The 21277-nt window shown below is 46.5% G+C and overlaps 1 protein-coding gene across 5 annotated transcripts; it reads right to left on the reverse strand.

Annotated features, from left to right (window-relative positions):
- Positions 1-8074: 8074 nt before the first annotated feature.
- Positions 8075-19710, reverse strand: ZBTB24 (zinc finger and BTB domain containing 24). Of its 5 annotated transcripts, none has more exons than XM_034991786.1 (8): positions 19630-19710; positions 19122-19314; positions 17984-18966; positions 15515-15682; positions 14977-15060; positions 14241-14324; positions 10519-10600; positions 8075-9518 (listed from the first exon to the last, which is right to left on the reverse strand). In XM_034991786.1, exons 3-8 carry the CDS (start codon positions 18936-18938, stop codon positions 8786-8788), a joined length of 2106 nt encoding a protein of 701 aa, XP_034847677.1. In that variant the 5' UTR covers positions 18939-18966; positions 19122-19314; positions 19630-19710; the 3' UTR covers positions 8075-8785. The 5 variants fall into 5 exon arrangements, 4 of the variants coding, with proteins under 4 accessions (XP_034847677.1, XP_034847678.1, XP_034847680.1 ...); XM_034991789.1 differs by having other exon boundaries at positions 9427-9698; XM_034991787.1 differs by lacking the exon at positions 19122-19314 and having other exon boundaries at positions 19630-19706.
- Positions 19711-21277: the final 1567 nt, after the last annotated feature.

A 21277-nucleotide genomic window follows, 5' to 3' on the forward strand; every position in this document is an offset into this window, starting at 1 on the left:
ACGCGGAGGGAAAGCGGCGGACGCGGGGCGGCGCGCCGGCTGCGCCCGGCCGGGGAGTTCGGCGGGGTGTGGGCTTCGGCGCCGCGCGCGGGGCCCGAGAGGCTTTATTCGCGCCTCATTAGCATCTCATTACCCCGCGATCCCGGGCTCGGGGCAGCTCCAGGGCTGCCTACGTCTGCTGGGTGGTGCCCGAGGGCGTGGCGCTGCGGACGCCTTGTTCCGCGTGAGGGTCGGACACCCGGGCGGGGCTGGCGGGGGCCGAGGAGCTCAGGCTCTGGGGCTCCCGGCTGCATCCCGGTGCCCGCGTGTGCGGAGCTAGCCCATCCCGGGCGGGCGAGGCCACCCGCTCTCGCGCGGTACCGACTCTGCGAGCCGCTTCCGAGCGCCCGGCGGGTAGGGCGCTCGGGCTGGGCAAGAAGTTTGCAGAAGCTGGCGGGTCCGTAGGTGCTCTCTTCGCCCCTCCTACCAGGAGATCCACGGCCCGGCCAGGGCTCCCACGATGGATCCGCCTCGAGGATCGGGGTCCGCCCCCCCTACGACAAGTCTGCCCCTAGACCCGGGCTGAGGGCGATGGGCACGGATTAAAGTCCTGGGAACTTGGCAGTCGGCAGCTTCCATAGCGGCATGAGAAGTGAGAGGACAAGAGGGTCTTGATGGGGTGGGGGTTAGGGTGGGGTTCGACCGCTGCGAAGGGGAAATAGGAAGGGTGTGTGGGAGAGAGGTTAGATCTCCGGTGTTAAAGTGGGCTTTGGAGAGAGGACCCACAGAACTGTCAATACTGAAAAGGGCTTTGAGGGACCTTTGGGATCCACTTCCTCAAATTCTTGATAAGGAAACAGGGCTGAATGTGAAGGTACCCAAGGTCATTCAACTAATTAATAAAACATCAATTCTCATTTATTGAGCAGCTACTATGAGTATAAGCTTAATTTCAATGATCACAACAGTCCCGTTTTTACTGGAAGAGAAACTGAGGGTCACAGAGGTTCTGTAACTTGCAGCACGATGGACAGCAAGTGGCAGCGCGAGCTAGTGTGGGGCCCAGCCAGGTCTGTGTGCTCTCCACCCCACCAGTGTGGCCCAGTGTGACAGATGAAAGGCTGGCATTTGAAGAAGTGGTTTCTTGTTTAGAGGAAGTGACACGGTTACATGAGAAACATTAACAAAACAGAGGAATAAAGGGGAGGGTCCCTGTCCTTGAGATGCAGGGACCAGAAGGAGTTGGGTGCCCTGTGGTTCGCCCTTCCTCTTTATTCTCCATTTGCTTTCCCCTGGAAACCCCTAGAGACCCATAAGACCTGAACACTCACTGCTCCCAGCCGGAGCGAGAAGCAGGCGGGGGAAGGCAGGCAAGGGGAAATGCCTGTTCTCTGCCAGAGAGCCAGGGAATTCAGCCAGGTCACACTCAGGAAACTAGGGCAGCCTCCCAGCCGGGGCCCTTCCTAGCTCTTGAGTGTGACTTGTCATTTGGCTCGAAATGAATGTGCCCCAAATCAGCCACACCCATATTTAAATACACAGTGTAAAAAGTATTCTAAAGTCCAGGGGAAATGGGCTCCCAGGCTTTTAGAATCACCTCATGCACTTCCCTTTCATGAGCAGATGTCAACAACGTGCTGGTCCGAATCAGTGTATTTGCAAAGGCCCAACAGGATCTGGCCCTTGACTCAGTGACTGCCATTGCAGCCAAACAGGAGTATGTGGCCCTCTGAATGATAAATGGTAAAATTTGTCTTTAAAAAAGATCACAGAATAATGACTTCAATGCTGAAAATCTGCTGACTCCGAGTTTCACTCTCTGCCTATTAAAGATACACACTGGAGCATAAAGCAATGAAGAGTCTACTGGTCTATAATCCAGGTGTGGCCAGATTCCAGCTTTGCTTCACTAGCTTAGTGTGACCTTGGAAAAAGTCGCCAACCACCATGCTTGAGCCTTATCATTTCTAAATGGAGGCAGTTTAATAACTCAACCTCCTCAGCCCATTTCAATTCTAAAATCCTATCATTCAATGTTGGTCACTCTAAGAAATGTACAGACTCAAAGGCCCAAACCCCAAGGCATTAAGACAGGATCCCTTTCCTCTAACCCACACTGTGTTCTGTGTCCCAGCAGTGCCATCCCTTGCACTGCAGGTGACGTGTCTCAGCCACCCTGGGATACGGCCTTCCACCAGTAGGTCTGTGAGGTCAGAGAGCACACCCACAGTCCTGGGCCGGGAGCTATGGCTGCAGTGGGACCAAGCGGACACAGTTCCTGATGTCAATATAATTATGAGCGGAGTCCAAAGTGTAGAGTGCTGTGAGCAGATAGGACAGCGTGGCTTGACTGCAATTAGATGGTCAGGGAAGGCCTCCCCGAGGAGGTGACACTTACACTGAATTCTGACAGATGAGCAGACATTAGTCCGACAGAGTAGGGGCTGAAACCTTCCAAGCCTGTGAAACCACCTGCCTCCAGCCTTCAGGCAGGGTATTGCTGAGTGTGCTTGGGGAACAGCAAGGAAGCCAGTGTGGATGGAAGTGAGAATGGGAAAGGGGCCCAAGAGGAAGCTGCGTTTTGGATTTTATTCTGAGGAGGATTTTAAGCAGAGACATGATCATGCCTTAATAACACAATCTCCATTCGTTTAGCAAGACCCTCTGCTTGCCGCTAAAGGCACAGTGATGAGCCCAAACTGATCACCACTGCCAGTGGAGAAAGGGGTGGGGGGTGGGGGTAGAAAGGCTGGGTCAGGCCTTGGCAGGGGCCCAGGCAAGAGAAGATGATGATGTAGTAGTGGGGATGGGAGAGGTGGGTGGATTCAAAATAGTTTGAGGTGAAACTGACAGCAGGTGGGGATGGATGGGGGGGGGGGGGGGGCGCCTATCAAGAAAGGCTTCTAGCTCTCTCTCTCAGCTGACAAGACTGAGTGAACCAAAAATTTGGGTCCCTCATTCTTTTCTACTCATCCCTGCAAACTTATTCCTCTATATGCTGCTTTCTATTCCAGTACTGTCTCCAGAAATGAAAATATGCTGATTTCATAGACCAAGGTAACACAGGGGACAGAGATTAAAAATACACGTAGGATCAGGATCAATTTAAATACTTCCCTGTGTTTTTGTTAATGAGTGCTTTTATACTTCAAACACTAAGATTATAGGTAAAATTTGTCCAGAAGCCACTTAATCATACTAGGATTATCTATGAGAGGGAGATTTTTTAAAATGTAGAGTTTTGTTTTTAACTCCAATTTAGCCTAAGGCAGCTTCAGTTTAACTTTTCGTTCAACAAGGATAAAAATACTATGAACTAAAACCAAAAGCCAAACTATTCTTTTGGAAAATCTTCAAATCCGTATTTTAAATGATCTACTGGATATTAAGATGCTAATCTATGGATACTAAAATTCAAAATAAATAATAAACCCGTACTCTAAGACCAAGGAAGTTAGTTCCCTGACTTAACCCCTGCTCAAATTTTTCCCTCTTTCTGCATGTCATATTGGATATAGTAGTACTTTTCAGACTCATGTAACAAAAAAAAAGAGAAAAGAGAAAGGCTACAAAGTCTTGCTAATGTTACCTAAACACGTTCAAGTTCCTACATTTTGTGTTGAAAATATTATTTAATGAACTTTAGTTTAAAAGCTCTCCAGGGCACCTGGGTGGCTCAGTCAGTCAAGCGTCTGCCTTCAGCCCAGGTCATGATCCCAGGGTCCCGGGATCAAGTCCCTCATTGGGCTCCTTGCTCAGTGTGGAGCCTGCTTCTTTCTCTCCCTCTGCCCCTCCCCACTGCTCGTGTTCTCGCTCTCTTTCTCTCACGTGTTCTCTCTCAAATAAAAATAAAAAAATCTTTTAAAAAAAAAAAAATAAAAGCTCTCCTACTGTGGAACATTTTAAGTGACAAGGATTTTAAATAAACAGTGTATTTATATGTTATATATATACAATATATATATTATATATATATATTACAGCCAACAAGTGTTTGTTGCTTAATTATGTGCAAAGAATTTGAAAGCTAGATAAACTATCACAGTGACATTCCTGCTTCTTTTAGAGGTCATTCCTTGACATCTGCTATTTACAAAAGGCAAGGGGGATTTTTTCGGGGTCATTCCTCCAAGCCTGCTGTTTACAAAAGTAAGACCAAGAGTTTTCTTTCAATTCTTAAGAATTTAGGCTTATTTTAGTCTGAAAGTGAGGATAATAATTCACCTCAAGGCTTAACAAATAAGGGTAGCAAAAATCAAACAAGGGGTGCCTGGGTGGCTCAGTCGGTTAAGTGTCCGACTCTTGGTTATAGCTCAGGTCATGATCTCAGGGTTGTGGGATCGAGTCCCACATCAGGCTCCAAGCTGGGCATGGAGCCTACTTAAGATTCTTTCTCTCCCTCTGCCTTCCCCCACCTCCCCTGCTTGCGCACTCTCTCGCCCCCTCTCCCCCACCAAAAAAAGTCTGCCCTAAACGTAAAATATCCTCAGTCAGGAGTTTGAAAAAAAGGCTCACAGAAGCTCATGTTAAGACATTTTCATGTTAGCAGTAACTTCCAACAGGTAAATTTCTGTTAAGCTTTAAATCAATAGTAGTAAAATTCCAATATGAATATTAATATGGTAGTTATCATTTCTGTAGGACTATGTGCCTTTTACAATTATTGTTTTATGTAAAAAGTTTGTGTGCTAAATGTCAGACAGATCAATTTTTAAGTAAGCTCTATGCCCAACATGGGGCTTGAACCCATGAACCCCAAGATCAGGAGTTGTATGCTCTACTGACTGAAACAGCCAGGTGCCTCAGACCCTCAATTTTAGTCAAAAATTTTCGATTACATCAAGCAGATCATATGTAAATAGAAATCCAGCTTAAAGTATCAAAAGACTGGTGATGGAAAGCCCATCTGGTGGAAGCAGCATAGTGGAATCAGCTGGCCCTATGCATCAGTCTGGCTTTGCCAATTACTGTGTGACCTTGGGCAAGACACTTCATCTGTTTGGGCCTCAGTGTTCTCATCTGCAAAATAGGCACATTACCTACCCCATAGAAATGTCACGAAGATTAAGTAAAATAAGACCGTGCTTCATTCAGGTTGTAGATGCCTCCCAGACACTGCTTTCCTCCTCATTCCAGATGCTGGTTATTATAGGCTCAATTGTGTCCCCCACCAAATTCATGTTGACGTCCTAACCCCCAGTACCCTCAGGATGTGACTGTGTTTGAAGATAGGGCCTTTAGAGAGGTAACTAAGTGAAAATGTGGTCATTAGGATTAGGGTGAACCCTAATCCAGTATTGACTGGTGTCCTTATAAGATTAGGACAAAACACACAGAGGGAAGACCATGTGAAGACACAGGGAGGAAAGAGGTCAGGAGGCCTCAGAAGAAACCAACCCTGCCAACAACTTGATTTTGGACTTTTCGCCTCCAGAACTGAGAAACTATATTTCTGTTGCTTAAACCACCCAGTCCGTAGTATCTGTTACGGCAGCCCGCGCAAGCCAATATGCCAGTCATGGCCAGAGGTGACTGGAGTCCCCTGATCGCAGGTTGCTGTGTAAGTCCTACTTCGTGTGCCACGACAAAGAAGAAAGTTGAGAAGCACTAAAATACAGACTTAACACACTTGGCTTCACTCCTGGCCTATAGTAAAGACTCAGTAAGTGGCAGACAGTATGGTCCAATTTATGAAAACTGAACGTAAGCATGAGAATATCATTATATTCTTTAGCATTATTTAACCGGTTGCTCACAACACTTAGAACCCAGGAACCAACTGCCGAAAATAGAGTAGAGGTAGAAAGAGTTTCAAGAAGCAGATGCAGGGGTGCCTCACTGGCTTAGTTGGTAGAGCAAATGACTCTCAACCTCAGGGTCATGAGTTCAAGCCCCATGTTGGGTATGGTGCCTAAGTACCTGGAGGAAAAAAAAAGCAGCAGATGCAAGCATATGAATAAATAACTTATTTTGATGGCAGGAGCTCGAGTTTTCCCAAGGCTAGCCCTCTACTGAGAGAAAACCAAAGATTCATTTTTGAAAGTGATAAGGTGCATTTTAGTAACTTCAGTAAGCATAATATTCTATTTCCTATGAAGTACACTTTGTATTTCTGCATTTGTCAAAACAATTTTAAAAACTGTACTAGTACAAAATAAGTTGTGAAACACTGAGCTGGCAATTTCTCACACAATAGTAACATTTTTATGTACATGACATTTCCTTTGGGTACAGAGGCACTGAACTTTAGAATTTGGGATTTCAGAGGGCAGAATGTGTATTTGGGACACAGAAGAGACTAGATTTATGAAGCTCTCATTTCCTCCTTTCCCTTTCACAGCTGATCAAACAAACCAGAACTCTTCCAGAAGATACTTTTATGGCTGAGACAGGCTCTCAAGTTAAAAACAGGTAAGCCTGTTCACAACAGAACCCACTAGCCACACACGTAGTTTATCAAGAACTCGCAATGTGGTTGGTGTGACTGAGAAACTGGTGGTGGGTTTTTTTTTCAGTATATATACGTATATATATATATATATGTGTGTGTGTGTATATATATATATATATATATATATATATATATATATATATATATGTATTTTTAGTAATCTCTATGCCCAACGTGGAGCTTGAACTCATGACCCTGAGATCAACAGTTGCATGCTCTTCAAACTGAGCTGGCCAGGTGCCCCGGGTTTTAATTTTAATGTAAAGTTAAAGCAATAATGTTTCAGTTATTGAAAAGAAATTAAGTATGTCTGCAACTGTATGTGAATCTAGGCTTTCAACTGTAAATTGTATGAACTCTAAATACAGATCAAGTACGTCCAAAGAACATTAGCATCCAAACTGAATGTGTAATAAGTAGAAAATACACACCAGATTTTGAAGACTTAATATGAAGAAAAGAATATAAAATATCTTATTAATATATGTTTTTATATTGTTTACATGTTGAAATGGTATTTGGCACATGTTGGATTAAATAATTTTATTCAAATTAATTTCACCTTTGTTTTTAATGTGGCTACTAGAAAATTTAAAATTACATGTGGCCCACATTCTATTTCTCCTAATGCAGAGGTAAACTGTCATAAAACTAGTTAAACTTGACTTATGTGACCATATTTCCTGAATAATTCTCCAGCTCTCCAGAGTGAGTAGTTAAAAATTCATTTATGTTAATACTGTGTATCTCCTGGAGAAACTGTGGGCCTGTAAGCTTTGCAAAGCTGGTAAAAACTTTGCATTTTAAGACTAAGGTTAAAGTAAATAGTTTAAATGACTAAGAACCTGAAATAATATTTGGGTCATAACTGTATTTATAAAAATTGTATCTTGGCTCTAGTCAGGACTGATTTAAACATTACTTTGGTTGATACATGTTAAGATACACATTTTGGAAATTTTGTGAATTATAATAAAACAGAATTTGGCAAATATGTGAAAAAAATGCTTTCATCTTCTCTCAAACCTGAAGAATTCTATTACTTTAACCTCCAAAAAACCTTGATTCAGGTAGAAATTAAGGTGTCTAAAGCAAGAAAGTAACTGATGTCAAGATCCTGTTAATTTTAGGGTAGATTAGCCCTATTCTCTACCCGCATTATGTTAACTTAGATGTCCTAGTGCCCATTCTCTTTTTTCAGTTCATTAAAGAGAAAGCAATCAAAGTATTCAATAAAGTACACTGGGCTTGAAAACCTAACCCACACATAATTTCAACTTTTCACAATTATTTAAAATCATACCACAATTACAGACAGGTTACTAAGGCTCTTAGGTTCAAATTATTTTTAAGATTAGGTAAAAATATGTACTTTTTAAAATGAGGTGTCTATTTTATGAGATTCAGCCTACTATAATCTATAGTATAATAAGGTCCCATCTCCAGGAAGTTATCAGACACAATACACAGACCATTTTCAGGATCAATTAGAATTCAGTATATCTGACACTTAAATTACACTTAATAAAATTTTATATTCCAGGATAACTGAAATAGTCTTAACTTCATCAAACAAGTATCACTGCTGACAAAAATTGAGAATTTATGGGCTGAATGTCTTGATCCGATTTCACTTTAGACTTTTTTCAGTAACCTGCTTTTAAAAAATAAGGAAATCCATGTTTCTCAGAAAAGCTGAGTTCAGAATTTTTAAAATAATCCTGTACTTTGTAGACTTTATTATATTCATTTTGAGTTAAAATACACTTTTAGTTTATATGTTTTTGAATCTACCTTAAATAGGACACAAAGAGCCCACTGTACCACACAGAGATTAAATGTTGACAGTGACTCGGTCTTCGGGGCTTAGAAGATATTAAAAGGACAGACTCTCCAAGGTTGTCCTCTATCACATTCAGCCGTGACTTATCTTGTAGAAGCAATTGTGTTGCGTACGAAAAATAAAGTGGAACAAACCACTCTACCCAACTCAACCAATATAGGGCTTCCTTTGTTCTACAGAACATAACTGGAAAGGTCAGCAAGACCTGTGGCCTGGACATTCAAGGCTTAGAGAAGTCTCATTCAATGCCCCCAAAGCAAGATGACCCAAGACTTTCGGAGAGGTCGTAGAGGAAAATGAAAACCGTTCATCAGTACCGAATGCTAAATCCCCACCGGGACTGCACGCGAGGCAGGACGCGCGCACCTCGGGGCCGGGATGCAAAGCGCGAGGCCTGCCCGCTCGCCCTCCCCCGTCCAGAGGCTGTTTGCGAGCCGAGCGTCTCCGAAAGCCTGCCTGGCAGCGCGCAGCTGGCTCGTGCGGAGGAGAGGAGGCCGCAAGGCGCGTCCAGGTCAGCTCTGCCCGGGGCTCAGCGGGGCGGCCGGGGGCCCGTGGGGGGCGGCCGGGGGCGGGGGCGGGGGCGGGGCCGGCGCGGGCGGCAGCTGCAGGTGTTGAGCGGGACCCGGAGCACCTGCTAACTGGAGCTCGCCGGTTTGCTCCTGCTGGGCGTGAAGGTGTTCCAGGGTTTCCTTGGAGAGCGTGATGACGTGCACGGGCTCGGGCTGTGCGGGCTCCATCTGGCTTTCGATCATGTCGAGGCCCTGAATGTGCTCCGTCTGGCCCTGAGGGGCGGCGAGGATGAAGTTCTGCAGTTGCTGGGGCTGCTGCGTGAGCAGGGCGAGGTCGGCAGCCTGCGCGGCCGCCAAGTTCTGCGAGCTCTCCGCAGTGACGATGCTGAGTCCTTGGCTGGGGCCGGGCATGAAGTTGATGTTATGTACAGAATTGGTGACGAGAAGCTGAATTTCCTGCTCGCCAGAGGCAGAGAGCTGATAGGGCTGCAGCTGAAGAATACTCCTGACCTCCTGGGTGTCAGGGCTGCCGGACACGCCGCTGGCGTCCGGCGCGGGCTTCTCTTTGCTGTGGATTTTCAAGTGGGCCTTCAAGTTGTCCAAGCGAGCGAACTGTAAGTTGCACTCGGGGCATGAGAAGGGCTTTTTGCCCGTGTGCAGAATGCAGTGTCTCCGCTTGGCACTGGAGTCTGAGAACGATTTGCCACATATGCCACAGGAGTAGGGCTTCTCTCCTCTATAAAAAATACACATTTGACTTTACAAACGGCTCTGCTTATTACTTCCTGATTATTTAGGGAGAAGAAGTCAAGAGTAGAGGACAATTAACTCGACTGGGCGTCATAAGCCATGGGTTCTTCTGCTAGCTTAAGGAGTCAGAGCAAGTCACCACTTTCGGGGGTTTCCGTTTCTGATCCTAAAGGAAAAAAGACGAGGCGGGGTTGCTGTCTGAGAAAGGGTGGTGCATGGGGCTGGGCTACATGTGATAACATTTTATGATGCTACAGTCGTATTTTAGATAAGAGAGCAAATATTTATATATTACACACATAAAGTTCCTTTTTGTTTTGTTTTCATTTTCATTGCCAACTTTTAGATTCCTGTGGCCAAATTTAAGTATATGTGATTGACTTCAATATTCAAAACGTGAGTAGGGACGCCTGGGTGGCTCGGTCAGTTAAGCTTCTGACTCTTGATTTCGGCTCAGGTCGTGTACCTCAGAGTTGTGAATCAAGCCCTGTGTGGGGCTCCATGCTGAGTGTGGAGCCTGCTTAAGGTTCTCTCTCCCTCTCTTTCCCACTCCCTCAAAAAAACCCAAAAAACAAAAACCCCAAGTTTGTCTTAGAAGTTACTATTAGTTAGTAATAGAAGTTATTTGTCTTAGAAGAATTACTGAATCAAATCTGAATGTGTGAACAAAAATGTTTATTCAGAAAACATCAGATTTAATATTTATTTTTGACTGAAGATTTAAACTTTGGATCAGCCCCCAGCCCAAAATAAAAATTCAAGAAATGAAATCAGTAATGCAAACTTTTGCTGGCCAGAACCAGTTTTCCTGATTTTGCCTAAGTTAGGAATTGCTTCATTGTAAAGATAAAATATGGTAAGCTACACAGAAAGTTCTACCCGTGTAATAATTTGGGGAGAAGGCCTGTATAAGTAACATGTCACCCAACTGAACACCAGGGTTGAATGAGGACTCCCATATAAAAAAAATATCTGTAAAACTTTACCTATGGATTCTGATGTGGGTCTGAAGAGAACTCTTTGCTGTGAAAGATTTGCCACAGATTTCACAAGTAAATGGCTTCTCACCTAAAAAAGGGACACTGTTTAGAAATATACATCCAACACAAAGTGAAAAGCAAAAATCACCCCACATTTTCACAATATTAAGAAAAGAAAAAGGCAATACCACTTGACTCCTTAATGAGCACGAATGAATGAAGCCCTTACCAAACACCTACTATGTACCTAAGCACTGTATGCTAAGTGCCAAGAGGATACAGAGAAAGTGTAAGATATGGTTCCTTCCCTTAAAAACTGAAACAAGGAGGTAGATGATTATACACAGTAAACAAAAGAACACACCACATTTACTCCCGTACGGCCCACCCTGAGATAACTCAACTCTCATACCTGACCTTCCTGGGGACACTGGTCCACTAGGGTGACCTGCATATTAATTCACATTTATGTCTGCCTTGCAGTGTATCCAGAACCTGACCACATCTCACCACCTTCACTGCCAACCCCCCAGTCCAGGCCACCACTGTCTCTGCAGCAGCCGAACGGGTCTCCCCACTTCTGTTCCAGCTTCCCTGTTGTCCACAATAAATGCAGCAACCACAGTGACCCTGTAGGCAGTCTGCTCATTTCACACTTCTGCTGCAAACACTCCAAAGGCTCCCTGTTCCCATCCGGAGATAAAAACCAAAGCCCTAGGCCTAGAGGCATCACACATCTGTCCCCCCCCCCCCCCCCCCGGGTCCTTGCCCCAAACTTTTCTAACCTCACCAGGCACTCTCCCTTTGCTCACTGCTCAGCTCACGGGCCCGGTGGAGAGTCACTGGACACCCCACCCCGAGCAAGCCCCGGCCAGGGCTCCTGCCCCCACCATTCCTCCCCCAGCATGTCTTGCCTAGGGGATTCCCAGTGTGGTTCACCCCCTGCACCGCCTTCAAGCCTCTGCTCAAACGTCACTTTCCCAGCAAGGAGGCCTCATCACCACCGAAAGCACTGTCCCCCGCCCCTCAACACTCTTTAGTCCCCTTCTCCGGGTCCGTTTCCCCACAGCGCTAGCCCCACCTCACAGACTGTGCGTGCTGTTTATTGTCCATCTCCCCCATTCTTAGGAGGAGACTTTGTGGGCTCGTCCAATCCTAGTACCCCTGTGCCTGGAATCAGGCCTGGCACACTGTTCCAGAAATCCCTGATGACTGAATGAATTTCACAGGGTGGAAACTAAGGCCCACACAAAGCATGACTGTTCCAGACTCCACTAGGAATTCATGAAGCTTCAAGAACCGTTTATTCAGCATTAGTCTGTACGCTGCACATACAACCGACAGACTGTCGTGTCCTCTGGAAACAAAAGTAAGTGGTCCTCACGCAGGCAAGGGAGCTATGAATTTAAAGAAGAGAGAACAAAATCCCGCTTAACTAGGTAACAGCCGGGGACGGGTGCCGTTTGAAGTGCGGCCTCCCTTTCATAGCCTCTCCCGGAAAATTCACGCTAGACATCTTTCCACGCTCCATCTAGGTGGAGGACGCTGGTGGCAGCTTGGGTGAGTTGGCGTCTCCGCATCAGCAGCTCTTACCACTCCAGAGGTGAAAACCAGGCCACTGCCGCTCTCCTTCCACAGCCTCCCAAACCAGAGCTGGGGCCCGCGCTGACCTCAGTGTGTTTGCTGCTCCTCCAGATCCAAAGACGAGGACCTGCTTGTCATGTCAAGTTCCGTTTCGGAAATATACTAACGATGTTCGCCCTGCCATTCAATGCCATCTGGGTTGACAATCTCAGAAAGTCTTTCTGTTAGCGAATGTTTGAAATCATGGACATTCTTTCCAAGAACACAGAGTCCTTCAGAATCTATCTGGACAGGGCCACTGATGACCACTTCCACGGCCACCACACTGTACGAGCCCCCGATTACTGCAACAGCCTGCTAATGGGTCTCTCCACCTGTGGCTCACCACACCCCACACGACGCTGGGATGATCCTATTAAAATTCTAAGTCCTATCATCTCGCTGCTCTCGTTAAAGTCTTCTCGCTCAGAACAAAAGTCCAGTCTTCACCGTGGCCTCCAACGTTCTGAAGCCTGAGTGCACACCAGAATCACCGAGGAGATTTTTACACAGAGCAGTTCCGAGGCTCTACCCCAGGTTAATTCAGTCAGAATCTCTGGGGTTGGGACCAGGCTTTTTCTTTTTTAAAGCTTCTCAGGTGATTGAGGCCCGAGCCTCAGCAGCTCGGCTGAGAGGCCTGTTACACAGATTCCATCCAGTTGCCTCTGCTCTGCACCTACCCGAAGCCTTCTGATGCCCACCACCCTGTCTCAGGCTCAGTCACAACTGCCTCCTGGCATTTCTCTGGCAAGGTGGAAACTCTTGTGTCTCAGGGCTTTGCACCTGCTGTTCCCTCTGCGTGGGATGCTCTTCCCCTGGGCAGGCACAATGGCTGTCTTCGCTCCCCACAGCATTCAGATCTCTATTCAAGGTGTTCCCCCCCATCTGTGAGGCCTTCTCAGACAAGTCCCCACGGAAAAGGGCAGCTCCCCTTCCCACATCCTGCCCCCTTACCCTGCGTTTAGTTCTTCACAGCACTGACTCCCACCTAACATGCTATGGAGTCCTTTTTCCTTGTCTTCCCTGGTCCACAGCAGGGGCTCTGGCCACCTCATTCACTGCTGCAGCCTCAGCACCTAGAGAGAGTGGTGTCTGGGACCCAGGAGCTGTTCTGTAAATATGTGTTAAATGGATGAATTAAATGTCACAGAACCTATTCATGATAATGTCTGTAGAAAGATTGTATAGAGATCCCTCTTCATAGAATTCCTACCCTATGAGACACTTATTTTAAGAAAACAAATTACATTTAAGGAGAAAAATTTGTGTTTTAAAAAAAATGCCCAAAGCAGCATAAACCAATCTGATATATAATTTTAGTAGACAATTTAACAGAATCATTAAAGAACCAAACTGCAGGAGGAAGCTTTTCTTAGAAAAATCTAACAGGTTCATTTTTAAGAAGTGCTCCTTACCAAAAGGTCTAAAAGACCTGCACTTTTACTTTGCTGTTCTTAAATTAAAGAAGTTGACCTGCCCTGATCGATCCTGCCTCCTCTTTATCCCTGAAGCTGATTTTTCTGGAGGTAGCAATGCTTAAGTTGTAAGTACTGGTTCTAGGGGAGGAAGTGGGAAAACCCTCAGTGCTTATGCTACCTGTGTGTGTTTCATTTTACTTTCTTTTTGAAAAAAGTTCTCTCCATAATCTTCAGCACTGAGGTACACTAGGAGTGAAACACAGAACCACACTCAGACTTGTACTATTTTGTGGTATTAAATGAATTTTCTTTTTTTCTTTTTCTTTTTTTTTAAGTAGGCTCCACAGCCAGCATGGGGCCCAACATAGGACTTGAACTCACAACCCTGAGATCAAGACCTGAGCTGAGATTAACAGTCAGACACTCAACCGACTGAGCCACCCAGGCGCCCCTCAAATGAATTTTCACCCAGGAATAGTGCTCAGTAAGCCATCTCTGTGTTGCTAAGAAATAAGAGATGGGATCTCCCCACAGAATGGTGTCAACAGCCTTCTGCCTTGGACTTTTAAATGGTCTTCTAAAATTCCCACCTGATTTATAACAAATGGAGCCTGAGGAGAGGGCTCATTCTCGCTCTTCTGAGAACGTGAAGTGTACCAGAAAGGAAGGACAGGATGGGAGTTGTACCTGTGTGTGTTCGTAGATGCTTCTTTAGCTGAGACACATCCATGAATTTGCGACGGCAGTGGTTGCATTCCGGTAATGCGTGGCCTTGTCGCAACAATAAAAAAAGTGTCAGTGCCTATATGCGCTCTCTCCCTGCATTTCTTCAGTGATTTGTATTAAAGCACTTCCCTGAAAAATAATCACTTTAAATATGGTACTTCAATTAAAACAACAGTAATTTTTTTTATTAATTTGGTAACAGTTCATATTTTCCTATGCATCTCAACTCACTACTTCCCCAGGAGAGGTGGGACCCTTCCAATCTCCCTAAAAGTAATTTTCTTCTTCCCTGGAAGCATTGGTGCGACTGTGGCCAGTTGACGCCAAGTGTCACTCCCAACCCCTCATTTATTTATCATTTGGCAGGGGAGAAAAAGCTAGGTGGGAGAAAGCCTGGACTGACAGCTATGGGGTGGGGATATTTCGGTCTAGGCACCATTAACAACCAATCTTAGTCAAGTGGCACTTCTGAAAGATACCAATTCTGTAGGGTTTCTGTGTATGGCATCAAAACTGTAGTATAAAATTAAATATAAATTACAAGGTAGTAGAGAATAACACAAGGACATCTAATTTAGATTGCTTTTTAAGATTCTTTCCCTAAATACAATTTTCCACAGTATGACCCTACTGTTTCAGAAGTAATTTGTATTTATGTTTCTCCCCCACCAATCCAAATTTTCTCTCTTTATTGTACCTGTATGAACTCGGTAATGGCTCTTTAGTTGCCTTTTCTGGCTGAAATATTTTCCACACTGATCACAGGTGAAAGACTTCTGTCCTGCCAAATAAAAAACAAGACACTAAAACATGCAAAAACAACAATAAAACGGTGGGCCCAGGTCCCCATTTTCCATGAATGATAACAAGTGACTTGCGTCCATACCCAAATGCCCTCAGTCAAAGCACGGTACCATAAATGTGCAAAGGTATGTAAGGCAGTAGGGAGTGGTGGGGACTGGAGCAGAACTGGAGAATTCAAGTTTCCCCCAAAGTCACCAAAGTAAAATAATCCTAAGCTCTGGGAGTTAAAACGTGTGTACGTTGAGCTCCCGGTAGCTGGTTCATAAGCCCTAGTTTAAAACAGAACGCCGTGCACAACTCTACACTACGGTCTGGCAGAGGCAGACACCACGTGGGAGAGGACACCAGGCTGAGAAAAGACCATTCTGACCATGGGAACGTCCAGCCCAGGAACCCGGTGGCAGGTGGCCTTCGGGTGCAAGTCCAGGTACCTGAATGCAGGCTCATGTGCTCCAGCAGCGAGTGCTTGGTGGTGAGAGCCTTGCTGCACACGGTGCAGGTGTAGGGCCGCTCGCCTGTGTGCATCCGGGCGTGGACCTGCAGGGAATGCTTCTGAGCAAAGCCTTTCCCGCACTCATTACATTTGAAAGGTCGCTCCCCTGGAATGAGAGCCCCAGAAGCGTGGTGTGAGCAAGAACATGCACATCTTGGTTTCCTCCTACATTAAAACGACAATCAAGGGATTTCTCTTAATAGGCACATATCCCAAAGGCCCAGCACAGGAGAGAAAACATCAGCAATAAAATCTGGCAAGCCGGGACAGATGACTCCGACGCCAGCAGCGAGGCGTGCTGAGCTACAACCTAAGACAGAGCCTCCACAATGCTCAGCCATCGGTGGCACCTGTTATCTCTGAAAGTGGGGGTTGGGGGACAAATGACCATCTGTGTCAAAGGCACTTAGACCCCCTCCACAAGGCCCAAGGAGCCAGAAGACTGGCCCACTCCCCAACAAAGGATGGGGGCTGTTCTCTGAAGAAGGCAAAACAAACAGTCTCTGGACTGAGGGTCTCCAGGCACAGTGGAGTAGGACTGCCCCAGGGACGGCAAGTCCAAGTTTATATTGGGGGTGATGAGACTGCCCAGCCTTCTCCCCTGCTCCCGCTCCAGACACTGGCAGGCAGGCCCAGAGCCTCAGGTGGGAGGGCAGAACATCTTCTTCGGGAACGTGGTGGGCCAGGGTAGGGGGGCTGCAGCTGGGATGCCAGGTGTTGGGGAGCGAGTGGGGTCCAGCCACACCACCCCCAGTGAGGCCGCCGTCTACAGGCCCGCTCCACACCCACGCGGTGGCCAGTAGCTAGCAGTCAACCATTCCAGCATAGGATTAAATGTGATTTTTTTTAAAACCACCATTCAAGGAAGGCCTTTTAGTAGCTGAAACAGATCAGAAAAAAAAAGCAACTTGCGGAAAACAGGCTGCCCAAGGGGAAGAAAACGGTAAAAACTGACAAACAAGCGACTGCTGTTATTAACCTGCTCACAGAGGGAAGATACTACACTGTGAACGAAAAAGAGGATTCACAATAACTAAAAAAAAAAAAAAAATTTAGAGAAAAAGGGCTCCTAGAAGTAAAACAGTAAGAGTAGAAAGATAAAGGGGAAATCTCCCAGAATGTAGAGCCAAAAGTGATGGGAATTAAGAGGTAAGGACTTTAGAGGGTGGGTCCAGAGGTTCAACATCCAAATTCCAGCGAGTTCTAGAAAGAGAGAGCAAAGAAAACTGACGGGAGATACCATCCATGAAGGAACTGAAAGACAGGAGTTTCCAAACTGTATGGATCTACGGGTAGCCACTGAAATGGGACAAAAACAGACCCACGCTAAAGTGAGTCACTGCAAAATTTCAGAATACTGGGGGCAAAAGGGAACATCCTACATGCTGTTTTCCCTAACAAATGTTAGAGAACTATTTAACTCTCTCAACTATCCTCTATTACAGTTCAACAAATATTTCCCAAGTGTCTACCTTGTTTAAAGAACCAGAGTTCAAGGTTCTCAACCCATCTTTCAAAAACACCAAGGCCCCAATTAAATCAGGAGCTCTGGGGCTGCTGCCCAGTCACTGGTGGTTTTAGAAGCGCCCTAGGTGATTCTACTGGGTGGTCAGGTTGAGAACCACAGGGCTAGCTCTGCTGGACGAGAGGAGCCTTAACTACTACTAGTCCCTATACTTAAGTTGACAATTAGGTTGAGGGGTATTTAACTGGTAACTACAACCCGACCCAAAGCAGAGTGAGTTAAGTAAGGGAGGGCTCAAAGGAGGAAGGGATTTCTGGCTAGGGCCGCACTATCCAATATGGTGCCAGTTAAATTAATTAAAATAAAAAATTCAGTTCCTCAGTCACACCACATGTCAAGCTCAAAATCGCACGTGGCTAGCAACCACCATATACAGTGCAGATACAGAACACTTCTGTCCTCACAAAAGGGTCTATTGGCCAGCGCTGGGCCAGAGGGACCAAAAAGAAGACATTTAAAGCTAAATGGCTGAGTGAACAAGCTGTCCCCACAGACCTGGGCAAAAGCATAGCTACAGTCAAGATGAATGTTCACGAATCAGAAAGCAGAGTAAATCTGGCTAGAGTTTGACACCCGGGCATTAAAGCCTGGAACCAATGACTCACAAATAAGAACAGGGTTCTGCAATCAGGCTACCTGGGTTCAAATCCCAGCTCTGTCACTAAACGGATGACCTGGGCAAATTATTTCTAGGACTTGGTCTCTTCATCTGTCCAATGGGGATAACATTTCCTATCTCATAGGCCTGTTGTAAGAACTAACTGCAGTAATATGTACGTAAAGGCCCCATTATAATGCCCATCACATGGAAGTGGCACAATCAATGAAAGCTATCATCATCCCTCCAAAACAAGCTCCACTAAGCTGCGAAAGTATAATTACCCGTGTGGCTCCTCTGGTGGATTGCCAAAAAGTGATTGTACTTAAACACTTTGCCACAGTCCTTACAACAGGCCTCAGGGCCCCCCGGGCGCTTTCTCTTTCCACAGACCCTTTTGGCTGAACTCTGCTCGTCTTCATCCCCGACAAGTTTGTAATCTTTAAGTTTGACGGACCTCCGAATCCTCCGCTTGCTGTACCGACTCTGGCTGTCCTGCCCATCCTGGGTCTTGGGATCACAGTTCTCATCTTTTTCAGCTGGCGTTTCCTCCCCTCTATGTGGCTCAGAGGCAGGCTCAGCCTCTTCCATTTCTTTCGCTGGAATCTGTTCATTCAGTACGACATTGTCTCCCTCTTTCGCTACAAAGTTATGTCTATTTTGAACTGAATTGTTTACTCTCAGCTGTATTTCTTCCTCTGCAGCCAGCTGTGATTTCCCCTCCTGCACACTGTTCACTTTTCTCGGTCTTCCCCGCTTCCGTTTCGGAGGATCATTTTTCTTATTAGAAATCACCACCACTGGAGCGCCAGCAGTGTTCAGAGTCGTTGGCTTTGGGGGGCTATGATTATTTTGAAAATCCGTGTAAGCCTTTACCAGGTCATAGACCTTTAAGAACTGAGCGGTGGCCAGGATTTGTTCTGCGCTTTTCTCACTGGCCTGGAGACAACCGGTGTAGATAAACTCCAGCAGGATACCAAATGTGTCGGCAACCATGCCTTCCAGCATATAAATGGACTGGCCGATCTCCCCCTCTTCAGCAAACATCATTGAGAAGTATTCACTACTGGCAGCGAGTAAGGCTTTGTGAGCCCGGAAATGCACATTCTCCACGATTAACGTAATGTCACAGAGGAAGCCCTTCTTCCGCTGAGCCTCAAAACTGGCCAGAACAGTGTCACTGTGAGTGTCTGAGTGTACAACGAGCTGCCCAGAAGGCTCCGATGACGTTTCTGCCATTTTCTTTAGAGGCCAAGAAGCCCGAAGCCTGAAATTAGAAAATAATGATTAAAAAGGAGGAAGCATCATCTAACAGGTTAAACCTAGCCCAAGTGAACCTACTACTCGCTTCACACTGTTAAATGAATTTGACCATTGACCACTTTCAGAAGTCGACTTAAAAACTTAGCTTGCCATTCTCACCCTTGTTATACCATGACCTAGTTGGGTGAATTTCCAACATCCATGTTACTTCTCGGGGTCTGCTTTCTCCTCTGTAAAATGAAGGAATGGCAATCAAGCATCTTGAAAGTCCTTCCCCGGCACTAACTTTCCACAGTTGCACGCAGACCAGAATGGAAACTAGTGTCTCGATTTCACGCATTAGCCATTTTGTCTGTGAAAACAGGAAAAGGGAGCAAATAAAATGTACACGAGCGAAATGAATCTGGGGGTAGCTGCAACTGGGTAATAACCGAAGGCGCACCGGGCCTCGCTTTGGAAGGGCTGGCACGATCGCCCAGGCTGGCCGCCAGGCAGCGCACAACGCGGCGGGCGGACGATTCCCCCGGAGCCCGGGGCCCGCATGGCTGGGCCCCCACTCCCGGCCCGGCGGGCCCCCTCGAGCGGGACAGGGGAGCGTATGGCCGGGCAGTTCTCGACGCGGCCGCAGCTCCCGCGCCCACGGTTGGCGGGCCCGGGGCGGACCTACCTCTCGCGGCGCCCGGCCCACCCCGCGGCCTGGCGGGCGCACTGGCGCCGGGCCCGCCCTGGCGCCCCGCTCCGCAGAACCCGCCGCCGGGGTTCCTGCGCCGCCCGGGCTGGGGCCCCTGCGCCCCCGCGGCCGCGGCGGCTGCCAACCCGGAAGCGCCGGCGCCGCGAGCCTGCGCGCGGACGCCGGACCACGTGGGCGCGGAGGCGCCCGGGGCGGGGCGGGGCGGCCCGGAGAGCCCGGGCGGCTCTGGCGACTCCCCTGAACTGGGGCGGCGGATGGGGCGTGGCGTTGTCTCTCCGCAGTTGTGTACGTTTTATGTCGTGATAGACGGCATGTATCTCAGCGGCACCTTAATCAACTTGGGCTCTTCCCAGATGCGGAAGCTCGCGTTAAGGTCTCGAATGTGTGACCAATGAATGAAATCGCCTTTACATTCTTTACCATCATCGTCACTGTCATCATCTAACGCTGATATAATAATTGTTATTATTTGCCTCCTAATTATTTTGCACATCTGTCTTCTCCTTTTCCTTCCCACTTCCAATGCCTAGTCCAAGGGAGTGAAGAGAGGCGCTCTATCTAGTCGGACAGATCTGGGTACTGAGTAATCTTGGGCAGATTCCTTATCCTCTCAACCTGTAAAATGGAGATGTTAACACTAGTGTCAGCTGGGTTGGGTAGCTGTGAGTAAACGAGATTACGTAGGTAATGGATTGTCTGGTTTAATTCATACCTACTATGATTAAAATTATCATTATGGTTATTCAGGTTTTCCTCGTCTTTCTGACCAGTCTTAGTTGCAGTGCTGTTCTCTCCAATACACAGGAGTAGGGAGATCTCTTCAAGTACAGATCACTCCCGGAGACTGGAGTCATTCCCCTGATTAAAATCCAATGGGGCTTCCATGTACCCTCCTAATAAAGGCCAAGCTTCTTGATATGGTCTACAAGCCCCGGCCAAATTCAGTCCCCTCCTACTTCTCTCTCCAACTACTTCAGCATTTTCACTCTCTCAATTTATGATTCACCAATACCTAATTGCTTATACAGATCTTCCTCCACTTACAATGGCGGTGTGTCGTGATAAAACCATTGTAATTTGAAAATATCATAAGTTAAAAATATTCTAAGTCATTTAATACACCTAACCTACTGAACATAATAGCTTAGCCTAGCCTACCTTAAACATGCTCAGAACACGGACATTGGCCTGCAGTTGAGCAAAACCATCTAACACAAAGCCTATTTGTGAATGTTGTGAATGTTGATTATCTCCTGTAATTTATTGAATACTGTACTGAAAGTGAAAAACGGACTGGCTGTCTGAGTACAGAGTGGTTGTAAGTGTATGGGTTGTTTACCCTCATCATGATCCTGTGGCTGACTGGGAGCTGCAGCTTGCTCCCACTGACCAGCATCACGAGAGGGCATCCTGCTGCATATCATAGCCTGGCAAATGATCAAAATTCAAAATTTAAAGTACAGTTTCTGCTGAATGTGTATTGCTTTCGGCATCATTGTAAAATCGAAAAATTCTAAGTCAAACTGTCGTAAGTCAGGGACCATCTGTAATTTATCCCTCCCAAGACACACTTCCAGATCTCCAGCATGCCATTTATTAGCCTCCAAGATTTTTTATTTATTTA

This window comes from Mirounga leonina, unplaced genomic scaffold, assembly GCF_011800145.1.
Source record: "Mirounga leonina isolate KUSES-001 unplaced genomic scaffold, KU_Mleo_1.0 Mir_53, whole genome shotgun sequence".
NCBI classification, from domain to species: domain Eukaryota; kingdom Metazoa; phylum Chordata; class Mammalia; order Carnivora; family Phocidae; genus Mirounga; species Mirounga leonina.